The sequence below is a fragment of the Stomoxys calcitrans genome, chromosome 4 (assembly GCF_963082655.1).
Source record: "Stomoxys calcitrans chromosome 4, idStoCalc2.1, whole genome shotgun sequence".
NCBI lineage: Eukaryota > Metazoa > Arthropoda > Insecta > Diptera > Muscidae > Stomoxys > Stomoxys calcitrans.
Window position 1 is genome coordinate 171,390,474 of NC_081555.1, and position 24,854 is coordinate 171,415,327.

Consider the following 24,854-nt stretch of genomic DNA (forward strand, 5'->3'; position numbering starts at 1 on the left):
AACAATTATATTTTTATTATTATATGCAATAATACAAAATACAAGAAAAAAGGAAGAAACAAAACAAAATAAAGAAACATAAAATATTAAATAATTATGTTCTTTTTTCTTGAGTTTGGATCCTATAGCAGCAAACAAGTTGAACCCGATCCAGTCTGCTCCAATTCGTCTTATCTCAATTGGCAGGCAGTTGTTAAACAATGCCAAATATAATCATCCTTAAACCCCGTTTACACTGTTTTTTAAATCTGGATTTAATGGCTCGATCATTTGATTTCCTAGCTGACGAGAACCTTAAATCCGGATTTAATGAGCAGTGTAAACGGGGTTTTATTCCTGTTATCGAAAGCGTAAATCCGAAGCAGTCGTAGTCGAAGGCAAATTTCATTGCATTCTGTAGCTTATTCGCCTTCGACAATTTGATAATAAACAAGTAAAAAGGCATTTAGTTCGGCCGGAGGAAACAAGTTGAACCCGATCCAGTCCGCTCCAATTCTCTCGTCTTATCTCAGGGAGTTGCCAAAGATAATCACCCTTAAACCCCGTTTACACTGCTCTTTAAATCTGGATTTAACGGTTCGATCATCTGTTTTTCCTTTATAAAATCAGCTGACGAGAGCCTTAAATCCGGATTTAATGAGCAGTGTAAACGGGGTTTTATTCCTGTTATCGAAAGCATAAATCCACAGCAGTCGTAGTCGAAAGCGAATTTCATTGTATTCTGTAGCTTACTCGCTTTCGACAGTTTTCTCTCGTCTTATCTCAAATCGCAGGCAGTTGTTAAACAATGCCAAAGATAATCATCCTAAAACCCCGTTTCCACTGCTCTTTAAATCTGGATTTAATGGCTCGATCATCTGTTTTCCCTTTATAAAATCAGCTAACGAGAGCCTTAAATCCGGATTTAATCAGCAGTGTAAACGGGGTTTTATTCCTATTATCGCAAGCGAAAATCCACAGCAGTCGTAGTCGAAGGCATTAAGTTCGGCCGGGCCGAACTTTGGATACCCACCACCTCGGGTATATATGTAAATTCCCTTTCGTCACAATCCGTTGAAAATTGTATAACTTATGCACCTAAATTCGGCACGGAAATTGAGTGATCTAATATATATGTCACTATTCAATTTTGTAGAGCAAAATATTGACCTTTTTGGCAGATTTATCTAATTATAAACCGATCTGAACCATATTAAGGTCGAATATCGTGAGGCTCAGAAAAAGCTTTTATGAACTTCAGTCCCTTTATCGGCAGATCGATCTATTTGACAGCTATACCTAAATATAGTCCGATATGTACAATATTAAGGTCAGATGCTGGGAGGCTTTAAACTGCGCACTATTCCAAATTTCAGCGAAATGGGGTAATAAATAAAGCTTTTATGGGCTTCAGACCCTTTATCGGGAGATCGGTCTATATGACAGCTATATCTAAATGTAGTCCGATCTGAGCCATATTTAGGTCGGGTGGCCTAAAATAACTCACTGTTTCAAATTTCACCGAAATCGGATAAAACAAAGCTTTTATGGCCATCAGACCCCTTATCGGGTGATCGGTCTATATGGCGGCTATATCTAAATATGAACCTATTTAATCCATATTTTGGTCAGATGTCGGGAGGCTCAGAAAAACTCACTGTTTAAAATTTGAGCGAAATCGGGTAATAAATAAAGTTTCATGGACTTCAGTCCCCTTATCGGCAGATCGGTCTATATGACAGCTATATCTAAATATAGTCCGATCAGAACCATATTTAGGTCGGATATTAGGAGGTTTAACCTACACACTGTTTAAAATTTCAGCGAAATTGGGTACTAAAAAAAGCTTTTATTGGCTTCTGACCCTTTATCGGGAGATCGGTCTATATGGCGGCTATATCTAAATATGAACCGATCTAATCCATATTTAGGTCAGATGTCGGGAGGCTTAAAATAACCCACTGTTGCAAATTTCAGTGAAATCGGGTAATAAATAAAGCTTTTATGAACTTCAGTCCCTTTATCGGCAGATCGGTCTATATGGCAGCTATATCTAAATATAGTCCGATCTGAACCATATTTAGGTCGGGTGTCGGGTGGCTTAAAATAACCCACTGTTGCACATTTCAGCGAAATCGGGTAATAAATAATGCTTTTATGGTCTTCAGACCCCTTATCGGGAGATCGGTCTATATGACAGCTATATCTAAATATAGTCCCATCTGAACCATATTTAGGTCGGGTGTCGGGTGGCTTAAAATAACCCACTGTTGCACATTTCAGAGAAATCGGGTAATAAATAATGCTTTTATGGTCTTCAGATCCCTTATCGGGAGATCGGTCTATATGACAGATATATCTAAATATAGTCCGATCTGAACCATATTTAGGTCGGGTGTCAGGAGGCTAAAAATAACTCACTGTTTCAAATTTCACCGAAATCGGGTAATAAATAAAGCTTTTATTGGCTTCAGACCCCATATCGGCAGGTCGGTCTATATGACAGCTATATCTAAATATAGTCCGATCTGAACCATATTTAGGTGGGGTGTCAGGAGGCTAAAAATAACTCACTGTTTTTTAATTTCACCGAAATCGGATAAAAAATAAAGCTTTTATTGCCATCAGACCCCTTAACGGGAGATCGGTCTATATGGCGGCTATATCTAAATATGAACCGATCTAATCCATATTTAGGTCATATGTCGGGAGGCTTTAAATAACCAACTGTTGCACATTTCAGCGAAATCGGGTAATAAATAAAGTTTTTATGGCCTTCAGATCCTTTATCGGGAGATCGGTCTATATAGTAGCTATATTTAAATATAGTCCGATCTGAACCATATTTAGGTCGGATGTTGGGAGGTCTTAACATACTCACTGTTTCAAGTTTCAACGAAAAATAAAGCTTTTATGGGCTTCAGACCCTTTATCGGCAGATCGGTCTATATGACAGCTATATCTAAATATAGTCCGATATGTACAATATTTAGGTCGTCCTACGGTGATCGGTATAAAAAGAGAAAAATATTGTGGTAAATAAATAGAACGATATTATAAAAGTAGGTTCCATACCATGGTACAATTAAGGGGTAGGTTCACAACAAAATTCTGCCCCCAACAAAACTACTTTGAGTGGCAAATGCCGTAAATTGAAATGTCAAAGTAGTTTTAGAAATAAACTTTGTTTTACAACTTATCTTCTTCAAATGTGTTTTATATTTGCATTTACATCATTATAACACTGTTTTGTTGCTTCTATGAGGAATATCGGATCAAATAGAACATATTTTTAAGATTTTAGAAAAAAAATCACAGTTGTGTTATCAAGTATTTGACATTTAGATTTACTACAAAATTCCAAACAAATATAAAAAAAATTGAACTCACCTTTTATGTGCATCCTCGTTCCATACTCTTTCGAGAAAAATGCGCCATGTAGTTTCTCCTCCCCATCGCATGCAAGATACTCTCGAGCGTACTGTGTGAAAGATTAAAACCTAAATTCAATGAGATATTTGGGGCCTATCAATGCGTCTTTAGACCTTGTAAATCAACCCTGGATCAGATATTCACACTGCGACAAATCCTGGAAAAGACCCGAGAAGGACATATCAACACCTACCTACCATCTCTTGGACGACTACAAAATCGCTTTCGAAACCCCTTTACGTTCGAAGGTATTTCAAGCCATGTCTGAGTTTGGCATCCCTGCAAAATTAATAAGACTCTGCAGGATGACACTTGCTGATACACGTTCCTCAGTAAGGATAAGAAAGAATCTCTCTGTAACATTCAAATCCACACGCGGTTTCAGACAAGGAGACAGCCTATCATGTGATCTCTTTAATATCCTGCTGGAGAAGATTATACGAGATGCAGATGTGAATAGATATGGCACACTAATTACAAGAGAACACATGCTAATCGCCTATGCCGTTGACATCGACATAATAGGTCGGCCACCGGAAGTAGTAACTGCAGTCTTTGAAAGAATCGAAAGAGAGTCGGTGAAAATGGGTCTGGCAGTAAATGGAGATAAGACGAAATAGATGGTTCCAACTCCCAAAACGCTTTGTACAACCGAGCACATAAAGAAAATCGAGAAGGTTGGGAACCACAACTTTGAGATATTCAGTAATTTTATCTACCTCGGAGATGGTTTTTTCTATGACTTCTAACAGCCATGGCAAGTGCGGTCCATATCGGTCTATAACTTGATGTAGCTCATATATATATTGAGAATGTCATTCAGGGAACTTGACATATGCGATCCATGGTAGTGGTCGTATATAAGATTCGGCCCGGCCGAACTTAGCACGCTTTTACAAGTTAAAAATCTTTTGTCAATATTTTATATATTTCATCTAAAATTTGTTGCCCTTTTGTTTGAATTTGTGTGGACTAGTGTAATTTCTACTACAGTAGCCACTGAGCCTTACAGCGCATGCGTTAACTAGAAGTCTGTTTTAGCACAAATGTCCCTCTCTTGCTCTCCTTAATATTATATTTGAGAGTCTCTCGCAACGTCAAAGATGAGAGGCGACGACAACGCTTGAAAGGAAAAAAAACAACAAAAAATATTTCAGGCAATAGGAAATTATTCAACAAAACTAACTAACGGCAGTCAAAGAGTTAGTCGTAGTCTTTAGTTCTTTAAGAATTGTTTGTTTATTTATTTGTGTGCGTGCGTGTATGTGTTAGTTACTAGAGTGCTTGTGTCAAATGTTGCAAAAAAGAAAAGATACTGACACAACCATAGGCCATAGAAATTAATTAAATAATGGTCGTGAAGCAGTGTGTCTCAGCAAAGATAATCCTTTTTTAAGAAATTAAAAGAAAAAAATTATAAAATATATGCAAAATCCAAAGCCGTTTTCAAATAAATGAATATGATTTTTATATAAGCCAATGTATTGAATATTAATATTGTTAGTGACTGACTTTAAAATGACAGTTTAGTGAAAATTAAATGTGAACAAAAAAGAAAATTTTGTAAAGTGTGTGTGAGTGCTTTTTGGGAAACTTGTATCATAGCTGATGCTGTTGCTGCACCTGCGGTAGTATTGGCTTCGAACATTCATCCAGCCAATCTATTCACCTTACCCAATAATAATTACATTACTGTGGGCTTCCCATATCTCCAACGCCACCATCACCACCAACCCCATCCATCATCATCCCTCATATTAGGGTATGGTTGAGATGAAGTAATCCTGTTATTGACCTATATATGTGTGAGTACATTGTGCCGCCATTGCTAACGAGGTCCTTTTGTACGGTTTCTTTCTACGTATCCCTTTGAGGCTGGGAGCGCTTACCGAAAAGACTCCCGTAAGGCAGTTCTACAATAGCGAAAAAAGAACAACAAACAAAAAAAAAAAATAATGTGATGCAATTGTGTGGGCAATTATTAAGCCAAAAAAGCAACAGCGGCTAAATGGGAATAGGCCAAAGGAGAAAACAAACCAATACATACATATATACATGCCAGCACACAACACAATATCAACAACAATGCGTATCTTAATATGGCTGTCAACGAACTTTTATGTGCTGGAATTTACTTAGCACTCTTATATATAACATTTCAAAATCTGAACATACGATCCTAGAGTAGCAGTGTGGAGCAGAGTACCTAGCCCACTAGACCAACCAAACAACCCACCAACAATAAGAACCCCGAATTATAAAATAAGTAGTAAATAACTCTCTATATAAAAACTATTGAATTTCGAAATTTATTTCTACACGTCACATCAAGCATTGCGGCCAAAACAAAAATGGCAGTGGAATATGGATGGTGGCTGGTGTACTGTTTGACAGGGGTTTTGTTGCTTTATTGCCTTTTTGAACTTCATTACTTCCTACGTATGTGCCTATGTGTGTTTTTGGCTCGCTTTGTCAAAAGAAAATGCCACATCCTTGAGACGACGAGTGTTTCCGGTAGGTATTTCCCCCAAACCCTAGCAGACAGCAAAAACATTTAATCAGTGGTGTAGAAATGAAACCAAATGTTTTTTTTTTGGGGGGGGGAATATGATTTATGGAATTTTCAATTTTTATATCCACCACCATAGGATAAGGGGTATACCCCTTATAATCTAGTCATTCCGTTTGTAACAACTCCAAATAAAGATTTGTGATCCCATTTGGCATATATATATTTCTGACCGTTTCGATATTCTAAGGTGACATAAAGTACGTTTAAGCCCCGTTAACACTGCGCTTTAAGTCCGGATTGCTCGGATGGCTCGAACACCAGATATATACATTTACAGGTAGTGACAGTTGCCCAAAAACAAAATATTGAGTGCACTATCTGTCAAAATCAGTGATTAGTGCAACTCTGATTTTGTGTATTTTACCAGTTCGCGCCATTTTTCGTATTTGTGTCTGTTATAGTTCTTAACTATAATACAGACACACAACCAAAACTCGTTGACAGATAGTGCACATGCACATAGAGAAAAAATTGTACTCAGCTGCTTACGGCACACTATAGAGAAAAAATTGTACTCTGCTGTTTACGGTACACTACACCTGGTAATTATGCCATGGCGCGATCATCAGTTTTCCTTTTATAAAATCAGCTGGCGTGAGCCTTAAATTCGGAATTATAGTCTATTTGAGATTTAAGTGCTAAATATGATTTATGGAATTTTCAATTTTTATATCCACCACCATAGGATAAGGAGTATACCCCTTATAATCTAGTCATTCCGTTTGTAACAACTCCAAATAAAGATTTGTGATCCCATTTGGCATATATATATTTCTGACCGTTTCGATATTCTAAGGTGACATAAAGTACATTTAAGCCCCGTTAACACTGCGCTTTAAGTCCGGATTGCTCGGATGGCTCGAACACCAGATATATACATTTACAGGTAGTGACAGTTGCCCAAAAACAAAATATTGAGTGCACTATCTGTCAAAATCAGTGATTAGTGCAACTCTGATTTTGTGTATTTTACCAGTTCGCGCCATTTTTCGTATTAGTGTCTGTTATAGTTCTTAACTATAATACAGACACACAACCAAAACTCGTTGACAGATAGTGCACATGCACATAGAGAAAAAATTGTACTCAGCTGCTTACGGCACACTATAGAGAAAAAATTGTACTCTGCTGTTTACGGTACACTACACCTGGTAATTATGCCATGGCGCGATCATCAGTTTTCCTTTTATAAAATCAGCTGGCGTGAGCCTTAAATTCGGATTTATAGTCTATTTGAGATTTAAGTGCTAAATCCTGTGTTTTTTGCAGGTTGCACCATACAAAAATAAATCACATTTCCGATTTTATGGCTAAATAATCGATAAAAGTACCAAAATATGCAACTGTTTTCAAGAATTGTGTATGTGACAATCCCAAATACCTGATATTACCAACATATATAATAGACGTGAGTACCAATACAACTCACAAAATTTGAGAATAACGGTTATTTTTTACCAGACTTTGATCGGAATCCGAATCAGCGATGCAGAAAAGCTAAAAGGTTTTGGAGAGGGCATACTACTAAGCTAAACCTACGGGTCTGAATGATAACCCGGAGAAGACGGAAATCTGCCTGTTCACTAGGAAAAAAGACGATGAGTTCACTTGAGGCGCCACGTTTCCACAACTCAACGATTTCGATATCCAACAAGAACAAATACTTGGGAGTAATTTTGAACAGGATGTTGGGAGCTATGTAGACGGAATGTAGACTCGAAATGGGGCCGAAATCCTAGGATAGTCCTCTGGCTCTACAGGGGCGTTATTGGACCAATACTTACATGCAATGACTCCTCAGTAGTTTGGTGGACTGCGATGGAGTTGAGTGCAACATAGTGACAATACAACAGGTTCAAAGAACACTTGGTTCAAGGACACGGGACGATAAGGGCCGCGAGTACCAGTCTACATCCAATCCATAGCCTTACGGGTTAAGTAGGGACGATGGGATGAGACGATGGGAGCATGAATAGAGGATAGAAGAAGTTCATACCAGAAGAAGTTCGGTAAAACCAAGGCAACGATAGGAAACCAGTATGGATTGGAAGAGATTTCATACCGAATACTTAAGACATCGGTCGAGAGCTAGGCACTGCTGGCAGCAGCACAGACCTTGTTTGACGGAACACTGGTATTGTCATCTGGAAGTTCATGCTACTGCTCAAAGCTAGAGAACAGAGTGGGCCTGAGACCTACATTGAGGGTGAACACGGAGTGCGTGTGGTGGTAGGAGTTAAAGCGGGGACGTCAAAAGGTTAAGGTTAGAAACAGCCTTGGAGTGTAAGAAGGAGATAAACGCCTTCTCTGAGAATGGTACGACCCACATTGTTTGCATGCCGGTCCATAGCGGAGTAAGGAGGAATAAAAGACAGACGATTTGACCGAGAAAGCCGGAGTACTGCCATCTGTAAACTTGGTGAAGCTAAAGCCTTACGGGGTGACGCACTATCGAAATAGAATTAGCTTTGTTTTGAGTGTTGCGTTGAAACAATGTAACTCTGTCAATAACCCTTTATCGGAAGATCGGTCTATATGGCAGCAATATCTAAATATAGTCCGATCTGCAGCATATTTGAGTCGGATGTTGTGAAGCGTACAACTACTCACTGTTTCAAATTTCAGCGAAATCGGTTAAAAAATAAAGCTTTTATTGGCCTCAGACCCTTTATCGGGAGATTTAGGTCAGATGTCGGGAGGCTTAAAATAACCCACTGTTTCAAATTTCAGCGAAATCGGGTAATAAATAAAGCTTTTATGGGTTTCAGACCCTTTATCGACAGATCGATATATATGGCAGCTACATATAAACATAGTCCGATCTGAACTATATTTGTCGAGAGATATTAAACTATTCACTGTTTCAAATTTAAGCGAAATCGGATAAGAAATAAAGCATTTATGGACATTAGACCCTTTATCGTCAGATCGGTCTATATAGCAGCTATATCCAAATATGGTCCGATTTGGGCCGTTCAAGAACTTAACCAACGTGCATCAAAAAGATGTATCTGTGCCAAATTTAAGCTCAATATCTCAATTTTTGAAGGCTGTAGAGTGATTACAACAGACGGACCGACAGACAGTTTTGCCAACGGAATGACTAAATGAATATACCCCCTAGCCTACGGTGGTGGGTATAACAACGCACCAAAGTTAAACAATTTTTAAGTAGTAGTGTAATTGTCGCAGAAAAGAAAATCTGTCATTACACGAAAACACATGGATTGGGAAAAGTACAGCTAATAGACAGGGTTGTCGAGCGTGGTTAATGCGGTATTTGTACCATAGAGGCGTTTTCGTTATAAATACGATTCAAATTCAACATACCAGCGCACGGCCCTTGAAGCCATCACACCTAATATGGTTTAAAAATATATTTGCCCTAACAGGCAAATAACGTTTTGTTTTGTTTTTACTAACAAATTTCTCTGAGTGTACTAGAGCCTTAAAAGCGCATATCGGATGAAAAATAAGGAAGCTATATCCAAAACTGACACGATTTTTTTTCAAAATCAATAGTTGTCCTTGGTCCAAAAAAGCTACTTGTGCAAAATTTGAAGTCAATTGAACTACAAATGCGACTCGTACCTTGAATGCATGGACAAATAGACGGGCTTAGCTAAGTCAAATTAGGAAGTGATTCTAAGCCGATCAGTATACTTATCAATGGGTCTAGCTCTTCCCCTCCCTAGCGTTGCAAACAAAAGCTCAAAGTTATAATACCCTGTATTAAAGTGGTGGTGTAGGTCATTAGAATTTTCAACATTAATTTCGCATTGAATTTTTTTGTTTCGTTTTAATTTTTGTTATTTTTTGATTTTCCCCTCTTCTCGTTGTGTGTGTATTACGCCTTTGAGCTTTATTGACAGCTAACCCATAAGGATGATGTTTTTAGTGTGCCAGTCTGATGATGGTGGTGGTGGGTGTTGCCAGAGGTCAAATAACAACCACTTGTATGAAAAATAAGGAAGCTATATCCAAAACTGACACGATTTTTGTTCAAAATCAATAGTTGTCCTTGGTCCAAAAAAGCTACTTGTGCAAAATTTGAAGTCAATTGAACTACAAATGCGACTCGTACCTTGAATGCATGGACAAATAGACGGGCTTAGCTAAGTCAAATTAGGAAGTGATTCTAAGCCGATCAGTATACTTATCAATGGGTCTAGCTCTTCCCCTCCCTAGCGTTGCAAACAAAAGCTCAAAGTTATAATACCCTGTATTAAAGTGGTGGTGTAGGTCATTAGAATTTTCAACATTAATTTCGCATTGAATTTTTTTGTTTCGTTTTAATTTTTGTTATTTTTTGATTTTCCCCTCTTCTCGTTGTGTGTGTATTACGCCTTTGAGCTTTATTGACAGCTAACCCATAAGGATGATGTTTTTAGTGTGCCAGTCTGATGATGGTGGTGGTGGGTGTTGCCAGAGGTCAAATAACAACCACTTGTATGTCGGTACTTTTAGTTTTATGGCTGGCCGCCACCATTGTCGTGTTATAAAGGGTGATTTTTTTGAGGTTAGGATTTTCATGCATTAGTATTTGACAGATCACGTGGGATTTCAGACATGGTGTCAAAGAGAAAGATGCTCAGTATGCTTTGACATTTCATCATGAATAGACTTACTAACGAGCAACGCTTGCAAATCATTGAATTTTATTACCAAAATCAGTGTTCGGTTCGAAATGTGTTCAAATTTTGACAAATTTTGTTCAGCGATGAGGCTCATTTATGGTTGAATGGCTACGTAAATAAGCAAAATTGCCGCATTTGGAGTGAAGAGCAACCAGAAGCCGTTCAAGAACTGCCCATGCATCCCGAAAAATGCACTGTTTGGTGTGGTTTGTACGCTGGTGGAATCATTGGACCGTATTTTTTCAAAGATGCTGTTGGACGCAACGTTACGGTGAATGAACACATTTTGGAACCGAACACTGATTTTGGTAATAAAATTCAATGATTTGCAAGCGTTGCTCGTTAGTAAGTCTATTCATGATGAAATGTCAAAGCATACTGAGCATCTGTCTCTTTGACACCATGTCTGAAATCCCACGTGATCTGTCAAATACTAATGCATGAAAATCCTAACCTCAAAAAAATCACCCTTTAGTATTTCCACCTATTAAATGTTCACAAAGTCTTCTTTTTGTTTTTCTTTCTTTTTCCTCTACTTAAAATAAAAACAATATGTCCAATTGGCCGTAGTTATAGCTGAGTATTTAGATTTCCGGCATGCCTGAGAAAATTCAATTAAAACGACAAGGCCGAAATCAATATTTTGCCGCATTTTAATATGGGGTCTAATGATACTCATCCACCAAGGGTTTTAAATGAAATACAAATAAAAACAAACCAAAAAGACTATTGTTGTTTTTTTTTTGAAGAGAATACAATGAAAATACAAGCTTAGGAATTTAAATGTCAATACTCTTTAGCTTAAGCTGAGTGGATATTTGAGCAAAGGCAATGAGAGAGAGAGGGAAGAGCCTAATAATAAGGAAAAATAGTCGCTTCTTTTAATGTGAGGATTTGTTTTACTCTTTTAGCCTAACATAATTTAAGTGATGAGTCAGTATATAGGAAGTTATACTTCAATCAACATGGAACAAATAAAAATGTACTAAGTTCAATAGGACCGAATCTTGGGAACGCACCACCATATTTTCTGCTACAACCTTACACAAATGAACTAAGTTGTGCCTCTCAACACAACACACAAAATTTCCAAATCAGGCAAAAATTAACCTTCTTGAGGCCGTACACGACTAATCGGGAGACCGGTTTATATGGGAGCCATATCAGGTTATTTAGCGATTTGGACCATACTTGCCACGAATGTTGAATGTCATAACAGAAAACAACGTAAACAAGTAAAAGGCGTTAAGTTCTGCCGGTCCGAACTTTGGATACCCACCACCTCGGGTATATATGTAAACCACCTTTCGTCATAATCCGGTGAAAAATGCATACTTTATGAATCCATAGCAGCTATATCGAAATATGGTCCGATTTGGACCAAATTCGGTAGGGACATTGAGTGGTGTAATAAGTACAAGTCATTATTCAATTTTGTAGAACAAAATATTGATCTTTTTGGTAGCCATATCCAAATATGAACCAATCTGAACCATATACGACACGGATGTCAAAAAGCCTAACAGAAGTCACTTGGATTATAAATGTGCTTTTCATGGGCCCAAACCTTAAATAGAGAGATCGGTCTATATGGCAGCTATATCCAAATCTGGACCGATCTAGGCCAAATTGAAGAAGGATGTCGAAAGGCCTAACACTACTCACTGTCCCAAATTTTGGCAAAATCGGACAATAAAAGCTCCTTTTATAAGCCCAAGACCTTAAATCGAGAGATCGGTCTATGTGGCAGCTATATCAAAATCTGGACCGATCTGGGCCAATTTGCAGAAAGTCATCAAAGAGTCTTACACAACTCACTGTCCAAAATTTCGGCGAAATCGGACATAAATGCAGCCTTTTATGGACCTAAGACCCTAAATCGAGAGATCGTTCTATGTGGCAACTATATCCAAATCTAGACCGATCGGGGCCAAATTGAAGAAGAATGTCGAAGAGCCTAACACAACTCACTGTCTCAAATTTCAGCGACATCGGACAATAAATGCGCCTTTTATGGCCCCAAAACCTAAAACCGAGAGATCGGTCTATATGGCAGCTATATCCAAATCTGGACCGATCTGAGCCAAATTAAAGAAGAGTGTCGAAGGTCCTAACACAACTCACTGTCCCAAATTTCGGCGAAATTGGACAATAAAAGCGCCCTATATGGGCCCAAAATCTTCTATCGAGAGATCGGTCTTTATGGCAGCTATATCCAAATCTGAACCGATCTGGGCCAAACTGAAGAAGAATGTCGAAGGGCCTAACATAACACACTCTCCCGAATTTCAGCAAAATCGGATTAGAAATGTGGCTTTTATGGGCCCAAGACCTTAAATAGAGAGTTCGGTCTGTATGGCAGCTAAATCCAAATCTGTACCGATCTAGGCCAAATTGAAGAAGGATGTCGAAAGGCCTAACAATATTCACTGTCCCAAATTTTGGCGAAATCGGACAATAAAAGCTCCTTTTATGGGCCCAAGACCCTAAATCGAGAGATCGGTCTATGTGGCAGCTATATCCAAATCTGGACCGATCTGGGCCAATTTGCAGAAAGATATCAAAGAGTCTTACACACCTCACTGTCCCAAATTTCGGTGAAATTGGACAATAAATACGTCTTTTATGGGCCCAAAATCTTATATCGAGAGGTCGGTCTCTATGGCAACTATATCCAAATCTGGACCGATCGGGGCTAAATTGAAAGAGGATGTCGACTGGCCTAACACAATTTACTGTGCCAAATTTCAGCAAAATCGGATAATAAATTTGGTTTTTGACCCTAAATAGGCGGATAGGTCCATATGGGGGCTATATGAAGATATAGTCCGATATAGCGCATCTTCGAACTCAACCTGCTTATGGAAAAAAAAGGATCTGTGTCAAGTTTCAGCTCAATACCTCTATTTTTAAAGACTGTATCGTGATTTCAACAGACAGACGGACGGACAAGGCTAGATCGTCTTAGATTTTTACGCTGATCAAGAATATATATTCCTTATAGGGTCGGAAATGGATATTTCGATGTGTTGCAAACGGAATGACAAAATGAATATACCCCCATCCTTCGGTGGTGGGTATTAAAATTGCATCCAAATCGAACAGCAATTGGGTCATCCAGAAGTTCAATATCTCAAATCGGGAGATCGGTTTATAGAGGGAAGGCCACCGCAGCGCAGAGATTAGCATATTCACCTATGACTCTGAACGCCTGGGTTCGTATCTTGGCGAGAACATCAGAAAAATTATTAGCGGTTCCCCTCCTATTGCTGGCAACATTTGTGAATTAATGTATCATTTGGTATGGCAGCCATGTAAAAACTTCTCCTCAAATCTGTGTTGCACTGCGGCACGTCGTTAAGAAGGTAGGAAGGAAGCTTCTTATAAATGAGCTTAAACTTGAATCGGGCAGCACTCATTGATATGTGAGAAGTTTGACCATGTTCCTTTATGGATTGTTCATGGTCTAATTTGCATTTGGTATAGGGGGTTATATCATATACAAAATATTACTGATGTTGGAAGTCATAACAGAACAACACGTGTTAAATTTCAGCCAAATCGGTTAACATTAGCGGTTTCCCGGGGTCAAGATGTCAAATCGATATACCAGTTTAAAGATAGATTTGGATCATACTTGGCACCGTTGTTGAAACTCGTAACAAAATACTACCTACCAAGTATCAGCCTAGTATGATAATAAAAGTGGCGTTTAGGGCCTCGAGACTTTAGATCTAAGGATCACTTTATATGGGAGCTATATCAAAATTTGAACCCATATGACCTATTTGCAATCCCCAAAGAACTACATCAATAAGAAGTATTTGTGCAAAATTTAAGCTTTATATTAATTTGAGATTCATGTTTTTTTTACAAAACCTTTCAGAACTCGTCGTAGAGTACGATTTTGTCAATAAATTAAATTGACCCACCCTATTGTAAACACCTTTGCAATGAATCTTATAGTACATGTGTCGTACGTTGGCTTTGACATGTTATTAATTGCATACATTAAAACATCTGCACGAAAAGCATGCACAACTTATTTGTACTTCTGTTTGGCAACACTACTTTGTGGTTGATAAAGACAGTCTAACATTGGTAAATAATGATTGTTATTGGACTTTTTGTTAAGACATAATATGGGTTGCCCAAAAAGTAATTGCGGATTTTTCATATAGTCGGCGTTGACAAATTTTTTCACAGCTTGTGACTCTGTAATTGCATTCTTTCGTCTGTCAGTTATCAGCTTATACTTTAAGCTTGCTTTAGAAAAAAAGTGTAAAAATGTATATTTGATTAAAGTTCATTCTAAGTATTATTAAAAATGCATTTACTTTCTTTTAAAAAATCCGCAATTACTTTTTGGGCAACCCAATAGATAACCAAAAAAAAAAACGGTGGAAAATTTGCTGGAGGTTACAAAAAATAGCGTATGGCCCCGGCCATAGTGGCAGGGGGCGGATTAATATCCGCACCCTCTTTTCAATCTAACCTACAAAAAAGAAAACTTATTCATAGGCACAAATTTCGGTCCGGAGCATTTCATTTAGGAACAATGAATGCTGACCTATCTAAGCATTTTTTAAATTAATGATAGGGGATTTGTTCTTTGCAGCAGAGTCCGAAGTTTGTGCCTCTGAGTGATAACTTTATGTAGAGAAGTTTTATATGGCTGTCACATTTGTACAACAACATAAAAACCATATGGTGAAATCACCATCTTGTAATTAAACTGATCGACGTTTTGCCAATACTCACAAAGAAATTTGTGTGTGCATAGGTATGCAGAAAATATGCGTACATGAACAGAGTAGAAGATAACAACAATGAGAATGCAAAAAAAAAATTGACGTCTTAATTCCATCGAATCTGACCGGCTGTTAACAGCTGTTCGCGTGAGCCTACCTTTAAATAATTCAGCCATGGGTTAAAAGGAGGGAGGAGATTCTAATCTAGCCCGAGATTCTAATCTAGCCAGTAATTGGTTTGCTGTGCGTTCCAAATCCGAAGAGTTCCCCCGAAGAGATATATGTAAGGAATTCCGTGCTGCTCACAAAATCCTTTATAGCTTCCCATTCTATGCCATAAGCTGGTTCATGTCTGGTGTTGTATCTGCACCCATGTGCCGGAAACCAGACTACAAATTAAGATTTGGCAACCCGAACAAATTTTCGAAATGCCGTGGTGACTAATTTTAAAAGGTCATGCCAAGAAGTTTACGGACGACCTTGTAATTTTGCGACCTTGTTAACACTTTAGCTCAAACTATTTGAAATTTCAAATAGTTTGAGCTAATAGTTTCCAAACACCAACTTTTTTACTAATTTTATGCCCTCCACCATAGGATGGGGGTACACTAATTTCGTCATTGTGTTTGTAACACCTCGAAATAGGCGTCTAAGACCCTATAGAGTATATATATTCTTGATCGTCATGACATCTCAAGTCGATCTAGTCGATACGCCCGTCCGTCTGTCCGTCCGTCCGTATGTCCGTCCGTCGGTCTGGTCGTCCGTCCGTCTGTCTGTCGAAAGCACGCTAACTTTCGAACGCGTAAAGCTAGCCGCTTGAAATTTTGCGCAAATACTTTTTATTAGTGTAGGTCGGTTGGGATTGTAAATGGGCCACATTGGTCTTGGGTCTTGACTTCCTGAACCTCTAGAGGGCGCAAATGTCGTCCAATTTGAAATTTTGCAGGTGTTGTTTTGATATCACTTCCAACAAGTGTGTTAAATATGGTTCAAATCGGTTCATAACCTGATATAGCTGCCATATAAACCGATCTCGGATTTTGAGTTCTTAAGTCAGTAGAGGGCGCAGTTCTCATCCAATTTGGCTGAAATTTTGCATGAGGTTTTTGGTATCACTTTCAACATCTGTTCTAAGTATGGTTCAAATATGTTCATAACCTGGTATAGCTGTTATATAAACCGATCTTGGATCTTGAGTTCTTGAGCCACTAGAGGGCGCAGTTCTCATCCGATTTGGTTGAAATTTAGCATGAGTTGTTTTGGCATCACTTCCAACAACTGTGCTAAGTATGGTTCAAATCGGTTCATAATCTGGTATAGCTGCTATATAAACCGATCTTGGATCTTGAATTCTTGAGCCACTAGAGGGCGCAGTTCTCATCCGATTTGGCTGAAATTCAGCATGAGGTGTTTTGTTATGACTTCCAACAACTGTGTTAAGTATGGCGCAAATCGGTTCATAACCTGATATAGCTGCCATATAAACCGATCTTGGATTTTGAGTTCTTAAGTCAGTAGAGGGCGCAGTTCTCATCCAATTTGGCTGAAATTTTGCATGAGGTTTTTGGTATCACTTTCAACATCTGTTCTAAGTATGGTTCAAATATGTTCATAACCTGGTATAGCTGTTATATAAACCGATCTTGGATCTTGAGTTCTTGAGCCACTAGAGGGCGCAGTTCTCATCCGATTTGGTTGAAATTTAGCATGAGTTGTTTTGGCATCACTTCCAACAACTGTGCTAAGTATGGTTCAAATCGGTTCATAATCTGGTATAGCTGCTATATAAACTGATCTTGGATCTTGAATTCTTGAGCCACTAGAGGGCGCAGTTCTCATCCGATTTGGCTGAAATTCAGCATGAGGTGTTTTGTTATGACTTCCAACAACTGTGTTAAGTATGGCGCAAATCGGTTCATAACCTAATATAGCTGTTATATAAACCGATCTTGGATCTTGAGTTCTTGAGCCTCTAGAGGGCGAAATTCTAATCCGATTTGGCAGAAATTTTGTACAATGGTTTCTCCAATGCGTTTTCAATATGGTCTGAATCGATCTATAGCTTGATAAAGCTCCCATATTAACCGATCTCCCGATTTTGCTTCTTGAGCCCCTTCAAGGTTTATTCTTATCCGAACACACCGAAATATTACACAATGACTTTTATAATGTTCAACATTTAATTCACTTGATATAGCTCGAATAGCATAATAGTTCTTATTCTTTATTCTTTGTTTGCCTAAAAAGAGATACCGCGCAAAGAACTCGATAAACGCGATCCATGGTGGTGTGTATATAAGATTCGGCCCGGCCGAACATAGCACGCTCTTACTTGTTTTTTCTATTCTATCCTATTGTACAACGTCGTATGGTCTTCACGACTTGCTCTTCACACGCTGTCACTTGAGGCACCTAACTTTGCATAAGTGCGCCCGAAGTTCTATCCAATAATATATGTACCAGTAATGATGCCGAATGCCACACTGGCCTTCACGCCGTTTCACCCACGGCTTTTTGTTCTCCATTACTTCGCTGTGACATGGCATCGAAACGATGCTGATCGTGCCATTTACTGAGAAGGCGGTAATGTCCTTCTTAAACTCCTATCATATTCGCAGCCTTATCTTTCTGGTTGTTATAGCCCTGATGCCCGGTTTACACTCCGTAAAGATGTTCACATTCGCTTTCCTCACGTTAACTCCATACCGCCTGTAGGTCCATATTATGGTCAGACAGTCTGTAACAGATCTCAGACCTTGGTTTTTCAATTAAGACGGCCAGGCCCACTCTGCCTATAGCTTTATTCATCCCTGTTGCATGAATATGCAGGTGGAAATCCAAAGTTCAACAAAACCAAGACTGTGTCGCTGGTGCTAGTGCCTCGAACTTTAACTCAGGTGTCGTCTCCTGCATCCTGCATCTGCACGTCGTCGCTTTGATTATACCACGATGGTATGATCTGCTCTTATTCTCTATCCATTGTCCCATAGTCTTAAGTCTGAAAGACGAGGTGGCTGCCTTATACTCAATCTGTATATGGGCAGGATATCTAGAATAGTCGGCCATGCCCTAGTAGGAGGTCAACTAGTTTTTTCTTGTTTTTTCTATTCTATCCTATTGTACAACGTCGTATGGTCTTCACGACTTGCTCTTCACACGCTGTCACTTGAGGCACCTAACTTTGCATAAGTGCGCCCGAAGTTCTATCCAATAATATATGTACCAGTAATGATGCCGAATGCCACACTGGCCTTCACGCCGTTTCACCCACGGCTTTTTGTTCTCCATTACTTCGCTGTGACATGGCATCGAAACGATGCTGATCGTGCCATTTACTGAGAAGGCGGTAATGTCCTTCTTAAACTCCTATCATATTCGCAGCCTTATCTTTCTGGTTGTTATAGCCCTGATGCCCGGTTTACACTCCGTAAAGATGTTCACATTCGCTTTCCTCACGTTAACTCCATACCGCCTGTAGGTCCATATTATGGTCAGACAGTCTGTAACAGATCTCAGACCTTGGTTTTTCAATTAAGACGGCCAGGCCCACTCTGCCTATAGCTTTATTCATCCCTGTTGCATGAATATGCAGGTGGAAATCCAAAGTTCAACAAAACCAAGACTGTGTCGCTGGTGCTAGTGCCTCGAACTTTAACTCAGGTGTCGTCTCCTGCATCCTGCATCTGCACGTCGTCGCTTTGATTATACCACGATGGTATGATCTGCTCTTATTCTCTATCCATTGTCCCATAGTCTTAAGTCTGAAAGACGAGGTGGCTGCCTTATACTCAATCTGTATATGGGCAGGATATCTAGAATAGTCGGCCATGCCCTAGTAGGAGGTCAACTAGTGTGAAAGTTTTTACGGGTAGCAATATTGCCGTTAGGCACAATGCAAGGCTTTGTCGCGGCACGGTTTAGCTTGACAGAATACTGTCAAATCGGTAGATCGTGCTACGCGGATGGATCAAAACTGGAGTAGAACAGGAAGGGGTTCAACAAGTGTGAACATCATTTCGGACAATAAGTTTTCTATTGCGCAGATAACAAACAATAACTTTAGATCGGAGGCCGAAGAGATTAACATGCCCGCCTATGTCGCTGAATGCCTGGGTTCGAATCCTGGCGAGAACATTAGAAAAACATTTTTCAGCTATGGGAATACCCTCCTAATCCTGGCGACATTCATAAGTTACTATGCCACGTAAAAACTTCTCCCTTTCTCACTTCTTGCACTGCGGCACGCCGTTCAGAATTGGCTATAAAAAGGTGGCTCCTTATTATTAAGCTTAAACTTCTGAGAAGTTTGCCCTTGTTCCTTAATGGAATGTTCATGGGCAAATTTGTCTTTGTATTTTACCTTGAGATCATGGCATTGGTATGTAAGAGAAAGGTGAACGTCTACTTTGAATATGGTACAATCCCTATACCAGACATAGTGGAATAAGGGGTAATGAGAGGGTAAGCGACTTAGCAATAATGGTCGTAGGTATACCGTCAGTTAACTTGATGAATCCGAAGCCATTCAAGATGACGATATCTGGGTCAAGGGTGTGGATAAGAAACGCGCACGAAGCTTTAAAGAGATGTAAAATGTTTGAAAGCTACCATAGCGCTGAGGTTAGCGTGCCCACCTATGACGCTGAACGTCTTGGTTCGAATCTTGGTGAGAACATCAGTAAAAATTGGTCAGCGGTGGTTTTCCCTCCTAATGCTGGCGACATTTGTGGGGCTCTATAGCATGCATAGAAGCCATGTAAAGGAGGTGTCACACTCGGCAAAAATAAGGTCCCTTATCATTGAACCGGACGGCACCCATTGTTATGTTAGAAGTTTGCTCCCTGTTAATGAAATGTTCATGGGCAAATTTGCATTTGCAAAATGTTTCAAACGACCGGATCGTGCAAAGTCTAGGGGCCCTCAGACACTAAAGAATCATTTTTTATGTCAGATTTGTACTTCACTTTTAAATACCTATCATTTGATACCCAAATTGCCCAAAGCGGTAAAAGTTCCTGTTTGAGGGTAGTTCGACTCAGCACTTTCTGCTGTTTCGGCTAAACAATGTGCGTCTGTCCTCATATCCCTTCTGTGATGTAAGTCCGTCTGTCGTTTTTTTTTGTGATTAGGTTAGGTTTGGTTGAAAAGAGTGTGCGGATATTAATGCGCCCCATGCCACTATGGACATACACTTAAGCTTGTTGTGCGCTGGGAATATTAAAATGTAACCTCCAGAAGGAAAATCTAAGTCAGGAACTCCTTGCTGCAAAAAAAAATCCCTAATCCCAACAACTGCGCCAAGTATGGTTCAAATCGGTCCATGTTTTGATAAAGCTGTTATATAAACCGATCTTGGATCTTGACTTCTTGAGCCAATAGAGCGCGCAATTCTCATCCGATTTGATAGACATTTTGCATGAGGTGTTTCGTAAAGACTTCCAATAACCTACACTTATGGTGACATTTTAATGCCAAGTTCGTACTCTACTCTTAAATACCTTTCATTTGATACCCATATTGTCTCAATCGGTAAACATGTCCGTTCGGATGGGGCGTTCCCCCAGATTATTTGACCCCAAATTTTATACAAATTTCATGTTTTTTTGGGGAAACATAAGGTGGCATGCATAATTTCGCTTAAATCAGCGCACCCATCTTTGAGATCTGACGTTTTCGAAAATGAGGATATGGGGGAGGGTCCGCCCCCCTTCGGATATCAAAAAATTTACCATCTGTGAAAATTTCATGAAAATAGGCTTACCCGTTTTTGAGTCTATATGGAACAGACAAACAAACTAACAACAAACAAAGCGGAACAATTTAATTTTTATAAAATAGAAGATTTTGTTTCGATAGAAAATTTTGTCAAAATTTTATTTCTTAGAAAATTTTGTAAAAATTTTATTTCTTAGAAAATTTTGTCAAAATTTTATTTCTTAGAAAAATTTGTCAAAATTGTATTTCTTAGAAAATTTTGTCAAAATTTTATTTCTATAGAAAATTCTAGTCTGAATTATATTTCTATAGAAAATTCTGGTCTGAATTATATTTCTATAGAAAATTCTGATCTGAATTTTATTTCTACTGATCATTTTATAGCTTTCGAATATTTTTTAAAAATTTTATTTAAATTCAAATTTTTTTTAAATTTTATTTTATAGAAAATTTTATTTCTGTAAATAAATATCTCCTCTTGAAAATTGTTCTTAAAAATTTTATTTTAATACAAAGTTTTTTAAAATTTTATTTTATAGAAAATTTTATTTCTCTAAATAAATGTCTCCTCTTGAAAATTGTTGGAAAATTATAAGCTATATAAGAATAAATTTTCCATATTGTATAAGAAATAACAAGTAAAAGCGTGCTTAGTTCGACCGGCCCGAATCTTATATACCCTCCACCATGGATCGCATTTGTCAAGTTCTTTGAATGAGTTTTTCAAATAGAAAAATACCAATCATAGAAAAACACCTCCACCTCCAAAAATTTCAGGCAAATCGAGTAATAATTCCGCCCCCAGAGGCTCAAAAAGTCAAACTGAGAGATCGGTTTATATGGGAGCAATATCAGGTTTTATACCGGTATGGACCATACTTGAAACAGTTCCTGGAAGTCATACCAAAACGACATATGCAAAATTTGAACGTTATTGAATAAAAATTGCGCCCTCTAGAGCCCAAGAAGTCTAATCGGTAGATCGGTTTAATTGGCGGCTATGTCAGGACTGTTTAGACTATAATTGACACAGTTGTTGGAAGTCAAAATAAAACAACTTCATGCAAAATGTTGGCCAAATCGGATAAGAATTGCGCCCTCTAGAGGCTCAAGAAGTCTATTCGGGAGATCGGTTTATATGGCGGCTACATCAGGTTATAGACTGATTTAGACGATACTTGACACAGTTGTTGGAAGTCATACCGAAACACTTCATGTAAATTTTTAACCAAAGCGGATAAGAATTGCGCCCTCTAGAAGCTCTAGAAGTCAAGACCCAAGGTCGGTTTATATGGCAGCTATATCAGGATAGGAACCGATTTGAACCATTCTTAGCACAATTGTTGGAAGTTATACCAAACCAACATATGCAAAATTTTAGCCAAATTGGATAAGAATTGCGCCCTCTAGAGGCTCAAGAAGTCTAACCGGGAGATTGGTTTATATGGCGGCTAAATCAGGTTATAAACTGATTTAGACTATACTTGACAGAGTTATTGGAAGTGATATCACATCATTTCAGCCAAAGCGAATAAGAATTACGCCCTCTAGAAGTCAAGACCCAAGGTAGGATTATATGACAGCTATATCAGGTTATCAACCGATTTCGACCATACTTAATACAGTTGCTGGAAGTGATACCACAACACCACGTGCAAAATTTCAGCCAAATCGGATAAGAATTGCGCCCTTTAGAAGCTCAAGAAGTCAGGACCCAAGATCGGTTTATATGGCAGCTATATCAAAACATTGACCCATTTACATTCCCAACTGACCTACACTAATAAGAAGTATTTGTGCAAAATTTCAAGAGCCTCGCTTTACTCTTTCGAAAGTTAGAGTGCTTCCGACAGACGGACGGACAGACGGACTAGATCGACTTAAAATGTCATCATGATCAAGAATATATATACTTGAATGGGTCTTAGACGCATATTTCGAGGTGTAACAAACGGAATGACGAAATTACTATACCTCCCATCCTATGGTGGAGGGTTTTGGTATAACTTCCAACAACTGCGCCAAGTAAACCGATCTTGGGTCTTGAATTCTTGAGCCTCTAGAGGGCGCAATACTCATCCGATTTGATAGACATTTTGCATGAGGTGTTTCGTTATGACTTCCAATAACCTACACTAATGGTGACATGTTAATGACAAGTTCCAACTCTACTCTTAAATACCTTTCATTTGATATCCATATTGTCCCAATCGGTAAACATGTCCGTTCGGTTGGGTTTTGGGATGGGGCGTTCCCCCAGATTATTTGACCCCAAAATTTTATACATATTTCATGTTTTTGGGGAAACATAAGTTACTATACCTTCCTATGGTGGAGGGTATGAAAAGAGAAATTTATTACTTGAATTTTTGCGAAAAATTAATAAACGTTGTGAATTATTTGTTTTTTCCTTTTTTTAGGCATTTGTTTAACAAACGACATCGACACTCTTCTCTATCATATGAACAATGCCCGCTATTTAAGAGAATTGGATTTTGCGCGAGTGGATTTCTATGAACGCACCAATTTATATCGTACAATTGTGGGCAAAGGTGGTTCCGTATTTCAGGGTGCAGCCACAGTCAGATATCGTCGTTTCATACGACCATTCTGTACATTCCGAATAACTTCCAAGGTAAGAACAAAACTTTCCGCAAAACTAAGCAAGTAAGCAACCAACAATATCATTAACATGTCTTTATATTTCAGATCATTTACTGGGATGATCAATCCGTCTATATGGAACATCGTTTCATTAGACCCTCAGACCAATTTATCCATTGCATAGCCATATGTCGACAGCGCATTGTAGACTGCTCAGCAGAGGATGTAATGAACGAATTATTGTCTCCCAAAACAGCGCAACTGCAAGCCTCTCGTAATACTTTAAGCTCTACGGTTAGTCTCGATCATGCCATCGCCAGCACGAACGTGGATCAGGATATGGCGGAAAATGGCCAAGTGAGAACAAAGGTGAAACCAGATCTGCCGCCAGAGATCCTGAAGTGGATTGAGTACAATGATATTTCGAGCAAGAATTTAAGACAAAATTCCTGATTACCTGTGGTATACATTTTAGGTTTATCCACCATCAATTGATGTCTACTAATTTTGTTGTTTTGTTTTTATACTCGTATGGATTTTGGATTTTTTGTATGCTCTAGTACAAGTATTAAAAATACAAATTGTTTTAGTTGTGTTATTCATGTACAATCTGTCTATACACATACATACATTGCATTCATCATATATATATATATATATGTATACATACATACTTACATGTATGAACTAAGTGTCTGTATTTTAATGTAACTAAAAAGAAACCTAAGAGAAATGAAATGGAATATCTCATTAAATGAACGAAATCAAATTTATTTGTATTGGGTTGCCCAAAAAGTAATTGCGGATTTTTCATATAGTCGGCGTTGACAAATTTTTTCACAGCTTGTGACTCTGTAATTGCATTCTTTCTTCTGTCAGTTATCAGCTGTTACTTAGCTAGCTTTAGAAAGAAAGTGTAAAAAAAGTATATTTGATTAAAGTTCATTCTAAGCTTTATTAAAAATGCATTTACTTTCTTTTAAAAAATCCGCAATTACTTTTTGGGCAACCCAATATTTGTAGTTTTGTTGTAAAAGCGATGGAGTTGAAATAAATTCTTCTCGAAGATGTAACAAGGGATTGTAATCAGAGAAACGGGGGGAGAGTGTGTGTGTGTGAGAGAAAAGAACAACAGAAATTTGAAGGTAAGATAAAAGCGCA

At 38.5% G+C, this 24,854-nt stretch overlaps 1 protein-coding gene across 1 annotated transcript; it reads left to right on the forward strand.

Moving 5' to 3' along the window:
- Nucleotides 1-4,619: 4,619 nt before the first annotated feature.
- LOC106085556 (protein THEM6) lies at nucleotides 4,620-24,328 on the forward strand. The gene is made up of 3 exons (XM_013249867.2): nucleotides 4,620-5,925; nucleotides 23,510-23,724; nucleotides 23,799-24,328. Exons 1-3 carry the CDS (start codon nucleotides 5,763-5,765, stop codon nucleotides 24,144-24,146), a joined length of 726 nt encoding a protein of 241 aa, XP_013105321.1. The 5' UTR covers nucleotides 4,620-5,762; the 3' UTR covers nucleotides 24,147-24,328.
- The last annotated feature ends 526 nt before the right edge of the window (nucleotides 24,329-24,854 follow it).

Excerpts from the sequence above, each read along its gene's own strand:
- LOC106085556 (XM_013249867.2), top strand. The coding sequence starts at position 5,763 with ATGGCAGTGGAATATGGATGGTGGCTGGTGTACTGTTTGACAGGGGTT. Across the intron at positions 5,926-23,509 it reads TGAGACGACGAGTGTTTCCG|GCATTTGTTTAACAAACGAC; the intron begins GTAGGTATTTCC and ends TCCTTTTTTTAG. Across the intron at positions 23,725-23,798 it reads CATTCCGAATAACTTCCAAG|ATCATTTACTGGGATGATCA; the intron begins GTAAGAACAAAA and ends TTTATATTTCAG.